At 31.2% G+C, this 19,267-nt stretch overlaps 1 protein-coding gene and 1 non-coding gene across 2 annotated transcripts in view; one reads left to right on the top strand and one right to left on the bottom strand.

Moving 5' to 3' along the window:
* The window catches only part of Smp_129030 (putative protein FAM44A), a gene marked incomplete at both ends in the record, with an annotated part of 42,316 nt that overhangs the window by 17,882 nt on the left and 5,167 nt on the right, over positions 1–19,267 (top strand). The window contains 4 exons of the mRNA XM_018793673.1: positions 2,092–2,184; positions 3,379–3,429; positions 11,385–11,750; positions 13,984–14,094. Of these exons, the coding sequence (XP_018648162.1) occupies positions 2,092–2,184; positions 3,379–3,429; positions 11,385–11,750; positions 13,984–14,094 (621 nt within the window). The remainder of the gene's footprint in view (positions 1–2,091; positions 2,185–3,378; positions 3,430–11,384; positions 11,751–13,983; positions 14,095–19,267) is intronic.
* Positions 17,777–17,843, bottom strand: Smp_tRNA_01551_Gln_TTG.1.1. Its single transcript has one exon. It is a non-coding gene (tRNA).

The raw sequence follows: 19,267 nt of genomic DNA, 5'->3' as shown, positions 1-19,267 counted from the left end.
AGGAATACATGATATAATAGCTATTCACCTTTCATTTGTTTCTCTTTGAATTATGAATTTCAGCAATTATTATTTGAGCAAAATGTTTAAAAAGCATCATCAAAAATTAGATTCAAAATGTTTGTGTTTTTAAAATTCATTTTTCTAGAATAAATTCCTTTTACTGTCTAAGTCTTGTATACAAGAAATGATAATGTATGTTTTCCGAACTAAGCTATTTATTCATGAATTGATTGATTGTCTTTCACGACAGCATCATCATTAATTTGTAAAAGGTGATGTTTTTTAAAAAAAATAGTGGAAAGCTTCAGAATTTATAACGGTGAGCTTAGAGAGTGTAACATCGTCAAAATTCTCTTCCTTAGCTGTGAAATTCTCTGTCACCTTAAAACGAATTTTTAATCTTTATTTAAGTAATCAGTATCATACTGTGAATAATCTGCAATTATGTCAATAAAGATAATCATCAAACACACAGTATTAATAAGAGATTCATCGCATGTGTAATTTAAATAAGTTATTATTTAACAATATAGGATTCGAAAGCAAAATATTCATTTGGTGAATAATCACGATTGTAAGTGGAGATTACATTAGTTTTAAACTACTTGACAGTGGAGTTTGTGTTCGAAGCATTTGGGAGATAATGTATAAATATGAACTGTAATTAGCAGTGGAATCAACGGCGCTCGTTTCCTGCTTTCTGGAACTCGGAAAGAAGATATATCTGCATCCTAATGTTTGTGTTTGCTTCACAAGCTAACCCGTTGTTTGATGCATTACTGAATATAGATGGCTACTAACTTCGACGAGTACAATATTTGTATCAATCGTAAGAGTCTATAATTTTTCGTACTTGATATTCGGGACAATATTGCCATATCGCATCAATTCCTTCAGGACACACATATCACAAAAAAGGTTGGTCAAAATTCATTCCCGTAAATCAACACTGAGAATTTACAAACCATTATTAATAATATATGGATAGATATGTTAGTGATGTTGGGTTCTCTGGATTTACTTTGGGTAAGTGTTAATGATTTCGTTCAGGATAATAATGATGAACATATATATCAGTGTGGGTAATAATAACGAAGGCATCCTCATGAACAACTAATATATATATATATATATATCATTCGGTGAGTAACTAGAGTGCATTTTAATTAACTCTTTATTCATAGATGGAATCCGAAATTAAACAATGTGAAATGAGCGGAGTAAGCAGAGTTGAAAGTTAACTAAATGTATTTAAAAAAATTTCTTCTTTTCACAATGTATCGTTCTAATATGTTTAATTCATCATTTTATTATTCTCGTTTTTTCATAAACTAAATTTATTTAAACGAGCATTAGAAATCAACGAGCGCTGGACAGTTATTTCGTCCTATTGCGTAGCAAATCAATTATTCATGTCCACAACCTCGCCGAAGACAGTATCCAGGATATTTAGAACTTACGTTGAGCATATAATCATCAGAGATCTAAATTGATTCTCAATGGTTTACATTTAAAAGTCTAGTCAATTCTTAATACTATGCTATCATGTCTTTTGATTGGTGACTCCTATATAGTTAAAGTCAGTAGATGGCGTAAAATACAAGCCTAACTATTTCCACAAACTCCCTGTTTAAAATATTTATAGAAGACATCTTTCCCTTGTTTGTCAACAGTTATCTCTGGCAATAGTTGTCTCATAATAAGTCCTAAGCTTTCAGAAATTTTGTCTCTTCAACAACATTTCTGAATTGATGATAATTTAAGCCATACTAACAATTTATTTTCACGACGAATTTCTCGATCCAATGTATTTCGACTAAATGATTTAAAATTGTCGTACTCTTTGGATGACTTGAAATGTTTTGGTTTAGGTCTGTACCATTTCGTGAAAACGGGATACATACAATGTTGAAGAGTCTCAAATAAGAATGGAAGAACTAACTGACTGATAATCTATAATTATTAAGATTTCTTTAAATGATAGTATTCTATGGTTATAACTAATCCTATAAACTATACATAAAAATCACTTTTTTAAATATTACTCCAAAACTTTCTGTGGTTTCAAAAGTGTTATGTTTTTTACAGGAACATTTTGATCATATCTTTGCTTTTAATGAGAAAATAAAGAAAACAGTAGACCAAGTAAAAAGTCAAACAGAAGATAGGAATCATTTTCAGGTAAGCAAAAAATTTTTCAATGTCAAGGTATCTAGTCACTGAAGGAGAATTACAGACAATTCAAAGAAAAGGATTTCCTTCCTGGAAATATTATCTAGTCAGCCTTCATAATCGTATTTATAGTTAGTTAACAAATAATTTAGAAAACATAAAAAAGATGCATGATTGTAAGTGCCTAGAAAAGGTTGCACAACATGTTAGAATTTAGAGAAAAGTTATACAATGAAACCAAATGTATGAAAGATAGTTGTCCACTTTAGAAGTATAAGAAAGGTGAGGAACAAATTAAAAACATGGAGGTGATGATAAAAAATAATTTAAAATTAAAAACGTTAGTAAAAGCAAACAATCAATTTACCGTATGTGAAAAGTTAGATATCAGGGTTTCCACGAGTTAGTTTTGTATACAGAGCTCAAGTTTGAAGAGATGAATTGCTGACATCTCCACAGTACCTGATTTGGTGATTTGCGCTTCCATCGAACCAAACCGTTCGGCAGTGGAGAATACATTTGGTGGGGCGTTGTAACCGAAATTAATTAAATGTTTCTGTATTCAACTATTGGTCTCTTTGCACTAGCGTTTCGAAAGTCATCCAGGCTAATGTTCAGAGGCGTCTTTAGAAAGCCTCCCCTTGTGTTTATCTGCTCTTATAGTCCTGAATATATATATATATATATATATATATATATAACTAGGAAGTCTCTAGCCTGAATCATATTGGGAATCAGGTTTTCTGTCATTATCTTTGTTCATTCTAGGACACGAATGATATAATCAAATATCAGATTGAGCTTTTTTAACATATCATTCTAATGCTTATCAACCTAAATAGTCTTTTGGCTAAGACAGAGTGTATTGGAAAATTGATTGGTTGAACAATAATACACTTTATGAGTAATTATGGACAAACAAAATGACCTGAATGGTATGATGTTTGACTTAAATTGTCTATTGGGTAAATAAACGGACATCTATATCTATTTATTTTGAGTCAGCTTAGTTTTGATGTTAGTAAATGTCTTGAGGTGCTCGGAGTTCATCCTCATGAACTTTAGCTTAGTAAAAGTAACATGATTTTTCATTAACTCATCCCTTACAACAGGTTTCAAGTATTTTTTAAAAAGTGATTTGTCCGTTCTTCCAGAAATAAGCATATAATTAATAAAATCCTATTTTCTTTATCTTTACTCAAGCGCCTGAAAGATTCAATTCAAATTCTTAGAGACTATAGTCAATTACTGCAAGTAAGTAATTAAATTTTGTTCAGTAAGCGTACTCATTAGATAATTTCATTCTATGTTTAACTACATATCAGCTTAACATTACAGATAAGTACGAAAGTCTTATAAATATTTTTCAAGTGTTAGTTAAATATAAGTTAAGTAAACTTTGTAAGATTACTATTTAATCTTAAAATTCAGTATAAACGACGTAAGATAGTGATTTCAAGTTATTAAAATCTGGTACATATGTACAATCTTATTAAGTTTTACTATGTAACAAAATGTTCCTATCTAAATGAATACGGTTTAATCTACTGTTTATTGGCCATTTTTAGAGGTAAGGCATACTACTGTTAAGACTTAACAAAACGTTTTACCTCAGTATTAAAGTTTAAGATGAAGTAGTTAACTTAACTGCAGTGATGTTTCTTTGGTGATCAATATTCCCGATGTATTTTACATATATTCATCTGAAATTTAGCGGGACTCTAATATGATAGTGCCCAATGCAATAGTGTTATCTCAAGATCGATCCCCAACAGGAATTAATTACGGAAAAAGACAAAGTTAAAAACTCGAGCGATCAAGACAAGATTATATGGAAAATACGGTTGATATTTTCAATCTCTACAAAACTATTATGTTAATAAGAAAGTAGTCAATAATGAATAATCAGTCATACAGAAGCTCAATTCGCTGAGAAGTTACATGGAAAGGAACCTTTAAAATTGAAGTGAGAAAAGTTCCCCAAAAAGACGAATTCCGAAAATATATAAATTCACAATGTGAAATTCGTATAACGCAACCATAATACACCGCTCATCCTCACACAATTTGTTGTACATTACTATAAGTCTCACTGATAAAGCTTTGCAACCTCGCTACCCGGATGCAGATGATAGAAATACTTCTGGCATAAAGCTTATTTGTTAAGAGTGGATTAACCAAATCACTTTGTCACTACATTCATACCCATTCAGAATATTATTCTTTGAAAACACTATCATATAATTTCAGAAATTTATTTCTTTTAATACATAATGTGATTATAGTTACCAACACTAAAAGTGTGATATTTCCTTTTAGAAGTAATTCTCAACTAAATGATTAACATTTGAATGTCTAACTGATATTTTCACATATTGTAAATCATTAACGAGATGGAATACCACGTCAATAAACATAGTTAAAAAAGGGAAACAGATTTTGTCTACAAAAATTTCCAATTTTTCTCTAGTAACAAAATAAATCGAAACAAATTAGCCATCCTCTATTAAAACAGTTTTAGTTGTTATGGTAACAATCAATATTTCAATATAAATACTTCCATCGTTTTTCCTTTTTTTTTGAAGTTTTCCTCTTTTTTATTTGTTTTTTCCAAGATCAATTGATAGTATTTTATTGATGGTTTTACTACCAAATTATTTTTACTGTCAAACACACTGCTTATCACAAACAGTGTAATCGGATAGTCATAAAAATAGTTACCCAATTTGTTCTCTAACGTTTTAGTAGTTCATAGTTTATACTAATACTATTAAAATATATTAAACAAGAGATTTCTTCAGATTTGTAATTACTAATAACATTTTATCTCGTACTAGTTTCAGATCATAAAATGTTCTATCACACGTATAACATCTATCACGACCGATTTATTATAGTAAGGATTTTGTTGGGAACGTTAAACCCTTTTCAGAATTGACAATAACTTCTCATTGTTGATTGTGTATAGACCAGTTTATCGTCTTTACAGTCAATTACTTACGAAGGATATGTAACCAATTTAAAAAAGAAGCACAAAAAATGCAGTTTCATAATACAGTGGAGGAATGCTTCTTAACCCCCGATTTCCTACTATATATATTCGCTTTCATAGCTACTTTGATTACAGTGAGCAAATCTCCATCTTGATCTAAAATTCACAATCAGTATCCTAGGAAAAGAAGATTATTTACCATGAAGTTAGGAAGAAAATCAATGATTCTCTTAGTTAACACTATCTTTCAAATGGCTCAAAGTTGGAAATATTGACAAATACTGTGAAACTATTCGTTCTAATTTAGACGAGAGTTCTTATATATTGACTATAAGATTACAATTTAGAAGTCTAAGGCAATTGCATGCATTAGAAAACCTGATAGAATTGAGCTAAACCATGTATAAATGTGTATCAATAAGCGGTCTTGAACAAGACCTAAATAGATTTTTAATGGCCTCTTAATATGTGACCCTTGGTATCTGACCTTCACCAGACAAAGAGATTCATGAAATTCCCCTACTAACATCAACAACCCAAACAAGATTAAAACTGAATTGTAATCATTTGTAAATGGGCATTACTCAATTTACAGTTTATCGAACTTATTATTTCTATCATCATTTTACTAATTTTATACAGTAATTTATTCATGAAGATGTTACGTAACTTATTTATGTTTAAGATGTTTAAACATCGTTCAATTTTCAACATATCAGTGTCATGATTTAGAGTATTACTTTAGGATGCCGAATTATGTGACTTACATGCGCAAATCTCACACTACTTATTCAGATTTAGTGAGCAGGACTTCTCAACATTCAACTTATTCAACGAACATTATATATCTTTCACTTGATGTTGTTTGCTTGTATCTTCCCTTTGTTGTTTAGGACTGTGATTGATCAATCTTTTGTTATCATAAATACATCCTGTGAGGATTGTCTCGATATAACCTTAAGTCACAAACATTATAAGAAAAGATGGATAGTGGCTAGCAGTGTAATCCAGGACGCACGTTCTGTCTTATTTGAGACTCGTCAGTTGGATGTACTTGTATCTCAGATTTAATGTTCACTCTGGGACTCAAACCCAGTACCGTTTACTTCGAACGACATCGCATTATACACTTAGCTAAATCTTTAATTATTGACAATTATAACATAAATTTTAAATAATCTAAGATAACTATATGTGTATTTATGATTAAGTTAGAATGGATAATAACATAATATTAAGAGATGTGTTTATTGACTTCGTTTATATAATTAAAATGACCAACGTAAACTGAATATAAGAGAAAACATAAAGCGTTAAAAACAATCCAATCATTGATAACATCGTATTTTGATGCATCCAAGTGTCCAACAGTATGAACATCAGAATCTCAGTGACCATTTGGTTGACTTTAGTTCACACTCCTTTTTCATTGATGGAATTAAATATCAATCATGTCATACTCGATTAGTTCACTTGCTGGTAATAAAATATTATATTATGTTAGACGTTAGTAGAACAGTAGTAAAGGATATGGTTAATATTGTGAATAAGTGAAGATGATCTGGTGCTCATATGCGTTAAACCTTGATGGTTTTAATTTTACTAGTTTCTATCAGATTATGTAAGTAGAAAAATCAGTGACAACAATCGCATGTGCATTACATACGTTCACTGTAAAACACAGTAAATTAATAATAGTAGCAATGTTCATACTATTCTATCTAGCTTCCTTAATGGCTTTTAAATATTCTGCAAAAAATATCAGTCATGACAGAATTGAAGACGAAGTTGATCAAATGAACTCTGTCTATTCACGGCTTTTCCGAAATTTATGAAAAAAGACTCTTATTTTTATATCAGTCTGTTACAAAAACAAATTTTTAAATGGTTAGGTAATAATCATTAAAATTAATTCTATTGAATAAATCAATTACTTTCTATGTATATATCTCTTCCCATTTTTCATTGGCTAAATAGATAATTGTAATTAAATTTGCCGGTATACAACGTCATACACAATTTATCATAAATCAAGAAAAGGAGAAAAATGAAAAACTTGAAAAAGCTTTGGAGATGCATCAAACGAATTTATTTAATTTACAGGTAAGTATGAAAAGAGAATAGATAAACCACTTAATTTATAATCGAGATGAAAAGGTTTCTCAATGATAATGCCAATCTGCAGGTATCATTTACCATAGATTCATCTCGTGATTCGATTAGAGTGAATAATCTCTACTATTGAATGTCAACTCCCTAAACCATGGGTGTTTCAACCATAAATTAAGTAATTTATGTTAAAATAGTAAAGTATAAAGCACTAGACAACAATTTGTATTCGTTTTTTTAGAGAATTCTTTATAAATGCATACTGAGGAGTATTCTAGTCAGGTAATTCTTGTAACATAAAACTGTATTGCAATATTCGTCATTTATCGAATATGAAATAATTATCTTTTTTATGAACTTTCTAAAGTACTACTTATGTTTATTTGTCAGTTACTCAGAATAGTTTATAATCTACTTCATAGAATCCTGTTATTCACCACTTACTATTAAGACTCAATGCGTAATTCAAATTACAATTTTGAAATAAATGATGTAAAGATTAAAGTTAGGTTTTATTCTAGTCCAGAAAATTATCACTGAATGACAATTCACAATGGACTTCCTGTATAAATAGGCTTGTATAATACTGTTTATAAGACTAGTCATTATATACAATTCATATGTGCAAACGTTCATTCAACAGTTTGCTTTAGATCAGTATAGTTACAATTAAGTACAAATCAACTTTGATATTACATATCAATTTTAACACAAATTAGAACAAACTATATGTCTAAAGTTAACGATAATCATCATATCAGTAGGACTCGATTATTAAATGTATGAATGTCATTTTCTTTCATATTTATTTCAATTATGTATTCTTTTTTCTGTTGTTTCGTGTATGATTTCTTCACCGAGATCACTTCAAGAAATAAATCAGTCCACATTAACTATCTAATCAAAAGAACCATAGTAGATCTATTTATTTTTATTAAGTCATATGTATTTATTGATATGTTAGTATGTCTTTTATAAATACAAAATAATCAGGAAAATGTATGGGAATAAAGTGATTATATTTTTCAAAGATTTCTGTTTGCTTGTGTTATTATTCACATAGATTTATATGGTTATTAATAAATGTATGTGATAGAAATATAGTTACCCTTCACATGAACTCGTATACCATACACAACTTATTGAATTCATCTCCAGTTTCCAACGTCCTTCTAGACAGACAAATAGATTTGTCCATACTGGCTTCGATTTAATGATAAATAATTCTCTGTACAAGATGGTATACAAAATAATTTATTAAGATGGTGTCACAGAGCTCAAATGTATTTTATGTAGTTAAAAATAAGAAAATTCATGAAGACAGTTTTGGATATATCAACAATAAAAGAGATACCAAAAATAGACTAAGTAGTTGATGAAAACTTCGTATGAATTACAGGATAATTTTTATTACAGGTTGAAAGTAAGTACCTGAAAAATCATTGAAAACTAAGTAGCACTGAATAAAAAGCTTTTTCTTAGCATTAGACTATTTAACAATACATCCTGACAACCCTTCCATAATTATAACCAAGTATTTTTGGGTATGCTCAGAGGGTTGATGAAGTCTAATCGTGGGAATGAAACTCAATGGATCATGCTCTTTCACTCAACAACTGGAGTTAAAGTCATGTTATTTTGCCTTATACTCCCAAATACTGTCCCATATTAGTTCATTGGTGTCAACTGCTGAACAACCATAAACTATTATAAGACATTTGTTCAGTACTTTCTGGCTTTAAATGGTTCTTCAGTTACTACCAGTTCATAATGAAAATCAAGTTGAATAATTAATTTTCAGGACAGATGTGTTAAATATGCATCGTGCTAGTGAGTGGTATCATTAGTAGTTAAAATATTTTTTTAAGTCCTATAAATGTAAAAGTCATACACAATTATTTGACTGATTAATTTCTAAATCCAAACCATTCTTAATAACGAACGTAAAATATGCTGAGTCATAATAATTGTGGTAGAATTTAAAGTGCATATACCAATTCTACTGAACACACTCAGGGGGCTTCTGCTAAAGTGTGTAGTGAATAACAAACAACCTTAACAAGAGATCTTATTGGCAATTAGATAGTGTTAAGAGGTTTCTACCTTAGTTTCATGCTAGACAACAGTTTTTTGACAAAATCGAAAGATTATCTTCCACGCAATTTATTCTAAATAATGATAATGAATATACGTTTATTGTTTTCCAGAAAAAACGTTCGTGAGCTCTTGATTACCTTTTATAATAAAATAAAGAGGATAAGATTATTTATCGCTTTTTGGTTTGCTCTAACTTCTTCACTTGCATGATCAAATTCATATGTTATGAGAGCAATGTAGAAGGAGAAATAAAAAAACTGGAGAAAACGTGGCAGCGAAATAAATTTCTAATTAGTTTCATTGAGTATACTTCCAGACCTAGCAAGGAGAATAATGTTGTGACTGTGGGTAATAATATACTATAATTAATGCTACATCTAAAAGATGATGCAGCTGATGATATGGTAAATTATCACATCACCAGATTTCTGTATAATACCCCTTGAGGAGTTAAGTGGTGAATTAATTCCCCAATCGAACCAGTAAAAATACGGCTAATCAAAGTTATTAATGATAAGATAATCACTGTATGTTTAGTTGATTGTATGAAGCTAGTTAAATTGTGCTTAAGGGGATTAATCAGTAAATGCTCACAAATGTCCTTCCTAATTTATGAGAATAACACTTACTGAGTCTGCGAACAGTGCATATCGCTCTTATCTTAAGAACAAATAGCCCTTTTCAGTAAGCTTCATCAGTATGATTACAGTCAGTCAGTCGTAACGTAGTAGCTGGTATGCATGTACGCCGGTTCAAGTTGCCATACACCATCAGCACAGAGAAATGAAATCGTAAGTTCGAATCCCAGAATAGAAGAGGTAGTAACAGCATCAGCGATAATAGGGAAGAGTAAGCATCTAAGGTACGATTCAAGAAAATATAAATTCATGAAATTAAAGCACAACAAAAGTTATGAGGAATCCGGAAGCTCAGCATTTGGAGGAATACAAAGAATGAATGCAGCGGCGCCATCGCAAACGATTTTGAGCAATGTCTTTACAAGTCTCTAACCACTGGTTACGTTAATCACGCGGACCCCAACCAGATAGTCTGCACCTATTGATATGGCTATGTAAAACATGTCCCAACCACCTCAGTTGATGGGGATTCACTAAATCATCAATCTATCAATATGAATAGAGAACGAAATTTATGCGGAAAAAACATTTTTTGACTATTATATACAATATTTTGATGAGTAAAAACATTTGATCAAATTGTTCGAATTCGATAGTCCTAATCCTTCTTATCTGTCAAATAAACTCAGTCTTGCAATTAATATTTCTTATCTGATAAGCGAGGAAAATGATATCGAGGTAAATGAAATATTTTTGATTATATACATTAGTTTCAGAATAATTTACTGAAAGCCACTCAAATGTCTCGCATATCCAAGTTGAAAGTCATAAGGACAATTCTCATATATGAACACAAAATAATATTTGGGAACTCCTCAGCAGTGCGCATCCACAACTCAAAGCCAGTAGGTCCTGGGTTCGAATCTCGCTGGGTGGGATCGTGGATGCGCACTGCTGAGGAGTCCCATAATGGGACGAAACGGCCGTCCATTGCTTCCAGGTTTTCCACGGTGGTCTAGCTTCAATTGACTCATGATTTCAACTATGAAAATATTGAAATATCTACAAAAACCCCTTCTGATGTACAAAATTATATATTTATCCACCTTGTTTATCATGGTACACCTTGGAACCATTACTTCCTCAGAAAGATATTGTTTCCAATTGAGTTTATGATCATTTGCCCTAATCCCATTTTTATTAGTTCTCCTTATCTCTTCCTCTTTTTTTAATTCATTGATATTCTCATTATATATCGATTTCGTATCGTATTATTATCATTCTCAACTACCATCGAGGTCTGTAGTATAATTTATTCAGTGAGTATTCAGTTTCAAATAGAGTTTGCGTGAATTCGTCTGAATTACATTCGTTTTTTTTTATAATCTTATGCCTTTCAAAATTTTCATAAATATAACCAAAATAAATTCTAGACAACATTTGATAATATATCAAAACAAAATCAAAAACTTTTCAATGAATATGAAGAATTACAACAGACAATTCAATTGAAAGAAGCTACAATTAAAACTTTACAAGAAGAGAATAATCAATTATCTGAGAATTATAAAAATATTTTACAGAAATTAACTTCCAACAATATTAACAAAAACAACGGTAGTAATGTCAACACAAATAATATGAAAAGAATTGATGGAACTTATGAGATTAACAAAAGTAATGATGATAAAAGTATCATTGATCGCAAACAAAACAACAACGAATATTCACAACCTGATCAAAATCATCACCAACGTGAATCTCCAATGAATCCAATACACATGACGTACCCGGAAAAGGTAATTTATAAAACCGGACTTTAGTATGTTATTTATGAAAAATAAACACTCCTTCAATGTCATAAGGATTTAGTAATAAGTGGTTGTTTAAGAACATTGATATTTATAAACAATAAATAAAGTTAAAAGGTAACATCACTTATAACTACATGTTAAAATGGTAGCCTCACAATGCAGTCATGATGCTTCCAATTTAATTTCAGTGTTACTTCAATAACCAATGGGTATTTGATAGTTTTGGAATCAATTGAAAATTCCACCAATAAACAGCTTTTCAGTAGCTGGTAATATTGATAAATTTAGTAGTCATCCAAAACCAGTAGTTATGAACAGGTCATTTCATCACAGTTATTAACTTGAAGGTGGTATAGTATTCATGAAACTTGAGAATCAAACGTTCAATTTCACATAGAATCATGGATATAAGCTGCTAGGTAGTCGTAAACGAGGATGTAGCAGCTATTGTGTAGTCATGATTTCCAAATATTTGTTTGCTTATATAATGAAAGCTATTATTCATTTAAATAAATCCCTACAAGCCAACTGATTGAATGACATATGAATTTATATTAATGAACATTACGTTAACACTAGGAAGATAATTTGTCTAGGCAGAAATACCCCCACTGATTTTTAATATTGATCCTTTTTAATTTTTTTTCTATTAGTCTCAGTTACTGCGTATTCACATTGTTTTTCTATAGATGTATATATTGTGTTTAATGTGTGAGGAATTAACATTTCAAAAATGTAACAAGGATAAGACTAGCAAATAATTTATGAGGGAGTTTTAATGTTTTTATAAAGATATTCTTAAATGTATTGAGACTGCTATGAAAATTCCATCTGTTTACTGGAGTATAAATGAGTAAAGCTCATTGAGAGTTGTAAGTGGATGAATTTATTATAGTATAGTAACTATGCCATTAGTTATTAAAAAAACTTAGAAAACTATATGACCAATTTAGCTGAGAAGTGAAAAGTATGTAGACATACAAATGAAAGATGTTTATACAGATTATGGACCAGAAAAGTGAATTGCTTATAGAATTAACAGAAACCATGAATAGAAAACTCATTTCAACCTGAATAAGTCAAAATTTGAACACTGAAATGTAATGCCTTTGACTGCCTCAATGCATAGCAAGGATTCAAATCTCCAATGGAACGCGAATTGACAAAATTTAATAAATTGAAATACTACACACAGAGCGTAGTTTTGATTGATACGGCTTTAATAACAAGTCAGTATGACTAGGATTTCGTATGTAATGATAATTTACTAACCCTGCTTCGCAGAAAGTCCCTATTTTACTGCTATTGAAAGAAAATAGGTTTGTTTTAGCTAAATATAATACCTAGTAAGACAAATACCGTTTAGCGGATATATGTTTGTTTCTTAATACAAAGTACAAGAAACTAATAAATCTGATAAGTTACATGTAAGTTAGCTTATTGTAAGTAAAATTATAACAATAACGGAATTACGTAAGACGCAACAAAGCGATGAACTAGTATAAATATAAAATTAATCCGTCTTATTTATTATAACCTAACGATACAGTATTCGTATGTCTAACAAAATGCACAAAACTGTTCGTTTTGTTTCTAAATAATTTCATCCTCAGCAAAGTGCAAATTTCGATTACCTTATTTGTAACAACGATACAGAACCTAATACTGATGTGTTTAAATCCTATTTAAAGAAAAAAAGTACGGGTCCACAGATCCCTTCCGACAATACGCGTTTAAAAGAATGGATATACACCTGTCATATACAGTCCATTGGTAATGTAGTACACTGAAAAAGTGAATACTAACAGTTATATAATGTTATTTTACAAATAGTAGAAAATAACCCATAAGTATTTGCAATTTTATTCATTATTTACATCTGTTGCATTGGCATAATGCCAACAATAATTGATGTGTATCGATTCAACAATCATTACTTTTATTTAAATGACGTTTAATCTCCATAGTTTTGAAATTCATCTACATACTTGAATAGTTTATCCCTAAACAATAAATTTTAATCATTTCACTGAAAAGTAACTTTTCCTAACCAAGTGTAACTAATAAGAAATGTTAGTCTAGACACAAATTAGTCTAGCAATATAGAATTATCTTTGTACATAAATTATCCACCATGACATTTAACTGTTACTTATAAAGCAAAACAAAACCTATTTCAAAAAAGAATAAAACTGGTAGACTTTTTTTCCTATTACAGAATAGTATGTCATTGTATCATATATCAAAAGAACAACTAGCTATGAGACAATATCAAAATGATTTAGAAGAAACGATTAGGAAACAAGCAAAACAAATTAGACAATTGAGAGTAAGTTTTTTTTTACATTAATTAAATATTTGGATATGATTCAAATACTGTATGAAGTCATTCAAAAAAAAATGGATTCTAAAGTATCATACCTATCTAAAAATTATCGACTGCTTGTGGTTGTATGTTACAGATCTGAAGCTAACTAGTTATTCTATGCTTCCATATTTTCAATGAATCTTTTGGTGATAACAGTTCGACAACAAAATTACTGCATAAATTGTCTAAAAGAAACTCAACTGAACCAACTTGCTTGAAATTTCTTCTTAGTTTGTTATATTTATTAATAAGATTGAGTGAAGCAGAATTCGTTCACATTCTTCAGCGGTGCTTAGTCTAGTATCCTTCCGTAATATAAAGGTCAACCTTCGTGATATCATTTCATGGTAAAACAAAGTGTCCCTTAAAACCTGTAAACTTCAATAAAAAATAAAACTATCTCACTTAACGCATAAAAAACAATTGATCATTTCGACTCATTCACAACATTGACTAAATCTTTTACCACTGTTCTACTAACGTCTGACACAATTTTAATAATGCCTTATGTTTCCTCTTATTTTGAGTTTAAGATGGTTGACTTCGCATAAAATAAATGGAATGTGACTATCAGTGAAGGCCGAGATGCACGCTACTCCTTATTTGGGACTCATTAGCTGATTCCTCAGTTTTGATGACTATACAAGCCAAATCAATAAAGATATATCTGAATGTTCTGTTATTATCCATTCTAACTGAATTATAAATAATCACGTTCCTAATTCATTCTTGTATTGGTTGCTTGAATATTAACTCTAGGATGCAGGTACATCCATCTGGCGAGTTCAAAATAGGACGAAACGATCGTCCTGGATTCTACTGTTAGCCACCATCGTCTCAGATTACTCACAGTGCTAGCTTAAGTTGCCTTAAACTTATGTAATAACTGTCAATAATGGAAGATGAACAGTGTTTTGTGAGTTGAATGTTTAAACTTCTTCACTAAATGTGAATAGGCCACGTGATACTTTAGAGGTAGGACATATCCTTATGAATTTGTAGCGCATACGTTTTCCAGGGTTCCATTTGCGTACAGTATCAAGCTTTTCCAGATGTTTTCCGTTCGTTTAGTGGGTGAATGATGCATATAAGAAAATGATTTCCCGGAGGCAAACGAAGATAACTAAGCCTACTAAGACAAGTAATTGCTAAAATGGTATCATAGTAAATCGATAGATCACTTGTGGAATAACTAGAAAATTCATTTGTACATGAATTAGGAGCTGAAGATGTTGTCCAGAATAGCAACAAAAGCTTCATAGTTAAACTGTCTAGCATGGCAAACTCAACATCACACAAAGACCTAATAATGATAATACTTACTATCATTATTGTTATTATTCTTTGACATATTAGCGAGTATATTTGGTGTTATACAGTGAGATTCAGAACGCATTTTTCCTCCTATTCGGAACTCGTCAGTGCAATTTACCTGTATCCTGGTGTTGTTGTTCATATTGGGGCTCAAATTAAGTACCTTTCTCTTCAAATGACAACACGTTATCTATTGAGCTTTATCCAATAGAGACTAATTAATTCTATTCCTATATATCAACAACGAGAAAAATATGAAACTTTCAAAATAATACTAACAAGAATGTTCACATTTTCCCAGAGCATTAACCTATGGGTACAACCAATCAATTTAAATCCATTTGTTTAATTACCCACTCTTGTTCAATATTTCCACATTTGTATTCAGAATTTTAATTTAAAATATCTTTAATCTGATTATGAATTATAAGAAATAAGATGTTTTGGACAATGAATTAATTGAAAGCGTGAGTCAATTGAAGCTAGACCACCATGGAAAACCTGGAAGCACTGGACGGCCGTTTCAACCTATTATGGGACTCCTCAGCAGTGCGCATCCACGATCCCGCACTCGCGAGATTCGAACCCAGGACCTATCAGTCTCGCGCCAGAGCACTTCACCGATAGATCACTGAGCCGGCATCCAATGGTGTTTATGTCTAACTCCAACCAATCCACGAAGTTGAGCAACTATTCACCAATTGTCTTCAGTGAGTTCCTACCTCATAACAGACGTGGTTTGAACTCCACTGGTCACTACTTCTCACTAGAACTCCTGGATTTACCTCTCGAAGTGGATGCGCACTTCTGAGGAGTCTCCCAATAGGACGAAACTGCCGTCCAGTGCTTTCAGGTTTTCCCTGGTGGTCTAGCTTCAATTGACTCACGCTTTCAACTATGAAGATACTAAATCTCCACAAAAACCTCTTCTGATAATGAATTAATTCACTAAAACTAAATACTTCACCTAACAATGTACTAACTTTTTTTGCCATTTTACATATGAATAACACATGTAAAAACAGTACTGATAGAAGGTAGTAGTTAGGTAAAAAAATAAATCAAAGTAAAGATTAAAAAATGTTTACTGTTGGTGATCAATGGAATACAACTTTGGATCTCAACATCCTAATTCCTTCTATTATTTGCGCAAACAGATGAAAAGGTTCACATATTCTTAGTTTGTCACTACAACAGTCGATATTCTTAAAGGTCATTACTATTCATTGACCTTATCATTCAGAGGGTTTAAAACAACTTGTATAGTTCTAGCCATCTTCACCTGTTTAAGTGGACAATAGTATTGTTTGTTCTATATATATTGTTGTCATCTCTATTGCATATTCTCAACCTTATGTAATATTTGTAATTCGATAAAGTAATAGTTTGGTAAGCCCTTTAAGTCAACATTGTGAGAGTAATCAAATTTGTTTCACAATCATGTCATAAAATAGAATGCACTCATGTTTACATTGCTCGACTGAGAATTGCGAATATTGGTTTAGGTACAAATTAAGTCACTTATCGGTTCATTAGGACTAGTTAATCTTCCTCAGATAAATGAAACAATCAGCAATCTCAACACTACGTATGTATTGTGATCCCAGAGTATTAATTTACACACAACATATTTTAAAGGTATAGTATTAACAGAATTTCTTCTAAACACCAACTATAAAAATTCACAGTACACACAGTTCCGGACGATTAGATCCCTTAGTAATGGGTATATCTTTGAATGGTAAGGGATGTGAATTGAACCACAGGAGTAAAATTTTAATAAACTTGAATGAAATGTTGCCATTAGAAATCATATACATATAAATAAGATTTGTTTTGACTAACATTAAAATATACTCTGATATATTTGAATGAATTAGTAGTAGTACATTATTTGTTTCTAATTGTATAAGTTAATAGACTTTCATCATATTTTTAGTTACGCTGTAATTTAACATTATTGATTTGTGTTATAAGTTTACGTAAATAAACATGAAATCAACATGAACTTGCTAGTATGTTAATTTGTTTACCATCTTGATTATTTAAAAAGTGTCATTAAAACGAAAATGATTATATATTTCGAAAAAATTACATTTTATAACTTTATCACAAAACAAATTAGATCAGGTGATTTAGAGATAAGTCGTAATATCTAGTAAACATAATGCGAGAATATTAAGGAGTATTTGTTATGGGTGGAGTTTTGAAAAGAAATTAAAAACCATTGTAAGCAAAAATGGATAGTGTTTAGCAGTGGAATCCTGGACGCGCGTTTCATCGTATTTGGGACTCGTCAGCTGGATAAACCTGCGTCTCAGACTTGATCTTCACTCTGGGACTCGAACCCAGTACCTATCGCTTCAAACGCCATCGCGTTATTCACTCAGCTACTGAGTCCTGATAGCCACTTGCTTGGCAGTAGTACATTATTTGTTTCTAATTATATAAATTAATGATTTTAACTATACTTTTAGTTAAAATGAAATTTAACATCATGTGTCAATGAACTATAGCAGACAGATAGTTAAGTATAAAGTTATTCAATTCATTGCTATATATATATATATAATTATTGGCTTATAGGGAAGTATGAACTCCCAGAACTGACGAAATGAGATTTCATTGCAACTAAACAATCTGATGTAAACCTTTGTATTTAACTTAGATCTACACCTGTTATTGAGCAAACAGAAATGTAAATCATGGAAAAAATCAGAGGGAGACAGATTTGTAACCGGTTGTGTAATAGTTAAAAATTACTCAGGTAACCCACTGATAAGATACTAACGAGTGGAAAGTTAATTTCTCATCCTCCCAAGAAAATGGGTAATTGTTAGTCACAATAGTTTTATGGAAAATTTCGAATCGTTATCATGGATTGATATCAGTTGTTAGCAGTAGAAAAGTGGAACTAAACAATTATTTCGTACTAGTGTGGAACACCTGATTAGTGAGAACTTGAGTTCAAATACTTTTATCTATTGAGTTTGAGAATTTGCATTTGGAGAATAATACTGAAAAATTGCTTGAAAAGAAAGCTATCACTATGGTTTGTTAAACTAATAGTAGGGTTTTAAACTCATTTTTAAGAATCATCCATCCTCGTATCCATGTAATTGGTTCAACTTCATACGAATCAGAAACAGGAATCAACTAATGAGATGAGATTTTACGAATGATTGTAAATTATAGAGTTGAGATCATATTATGGGACTCCTCAGCAGTGCGCATCCACGATCCCGCCCAGAGAGATTCGAACCCAGGACCTACCAGTCTCGAGCCATTTAGTCCCATGATAGGACGAAACGGCCGTCCAGTGTTTCCAGGTTTTCCATGGTGGTCTAGCTTCAATTGACTCATGATCTCAACTCTATAAAATTACTAAAATCTCCACAAAACCCCTTCTGATTGTAAATTAACTAAATCTGCTTGTACTTTTAACATTATCAATCTCACTAATTTTTCTATTCTTGTCCCAAAATATAAAAACAAAATTTAAAATAAATTCATTCAGTAATGTTTGTTTGAATCTTCCCATCGATTTGTAAGGACTACAACTGGTTAGTCTCTAGTTGGCATATGTGCATACTGTGTGTATTGCCTCGATATAGCTTAAATTCACAAGCATGGTAAGCAAAGATGGATAGTGGCTAGCAGTAGAATCCACGACGCGCGTTTCGTCCCATTTGGGACTCGTCAGCTGGATGTACCTGCATCTCAGAGTTGATGTTCACTCTGGGACTCGAACCAAGTACCCTCGCTTCAAACGCCATCGCGTTATCCACTCGGCTATCAGGACTCAGTGGCCGAGTGGATA

This window comes from Schistosoma mansoni, chromosome 1 (genome assembly GCF_000237925.1).
Source record: "Schistosoma mansoni strain Puerto Rico chromosome 1, complete genome".
Classification (NCBI taxonomy): Eukaryota; Metazoa; Platyhelminthes; class Trematoda; order Strigeidida; family Schistosomatidae; genus Schistosoma; species Schistosoma mansoni.
Note: the sequence above shows the minus strand (reverse complement) of the source record. Positions and strands in the feature narration are given on the sequence as shown.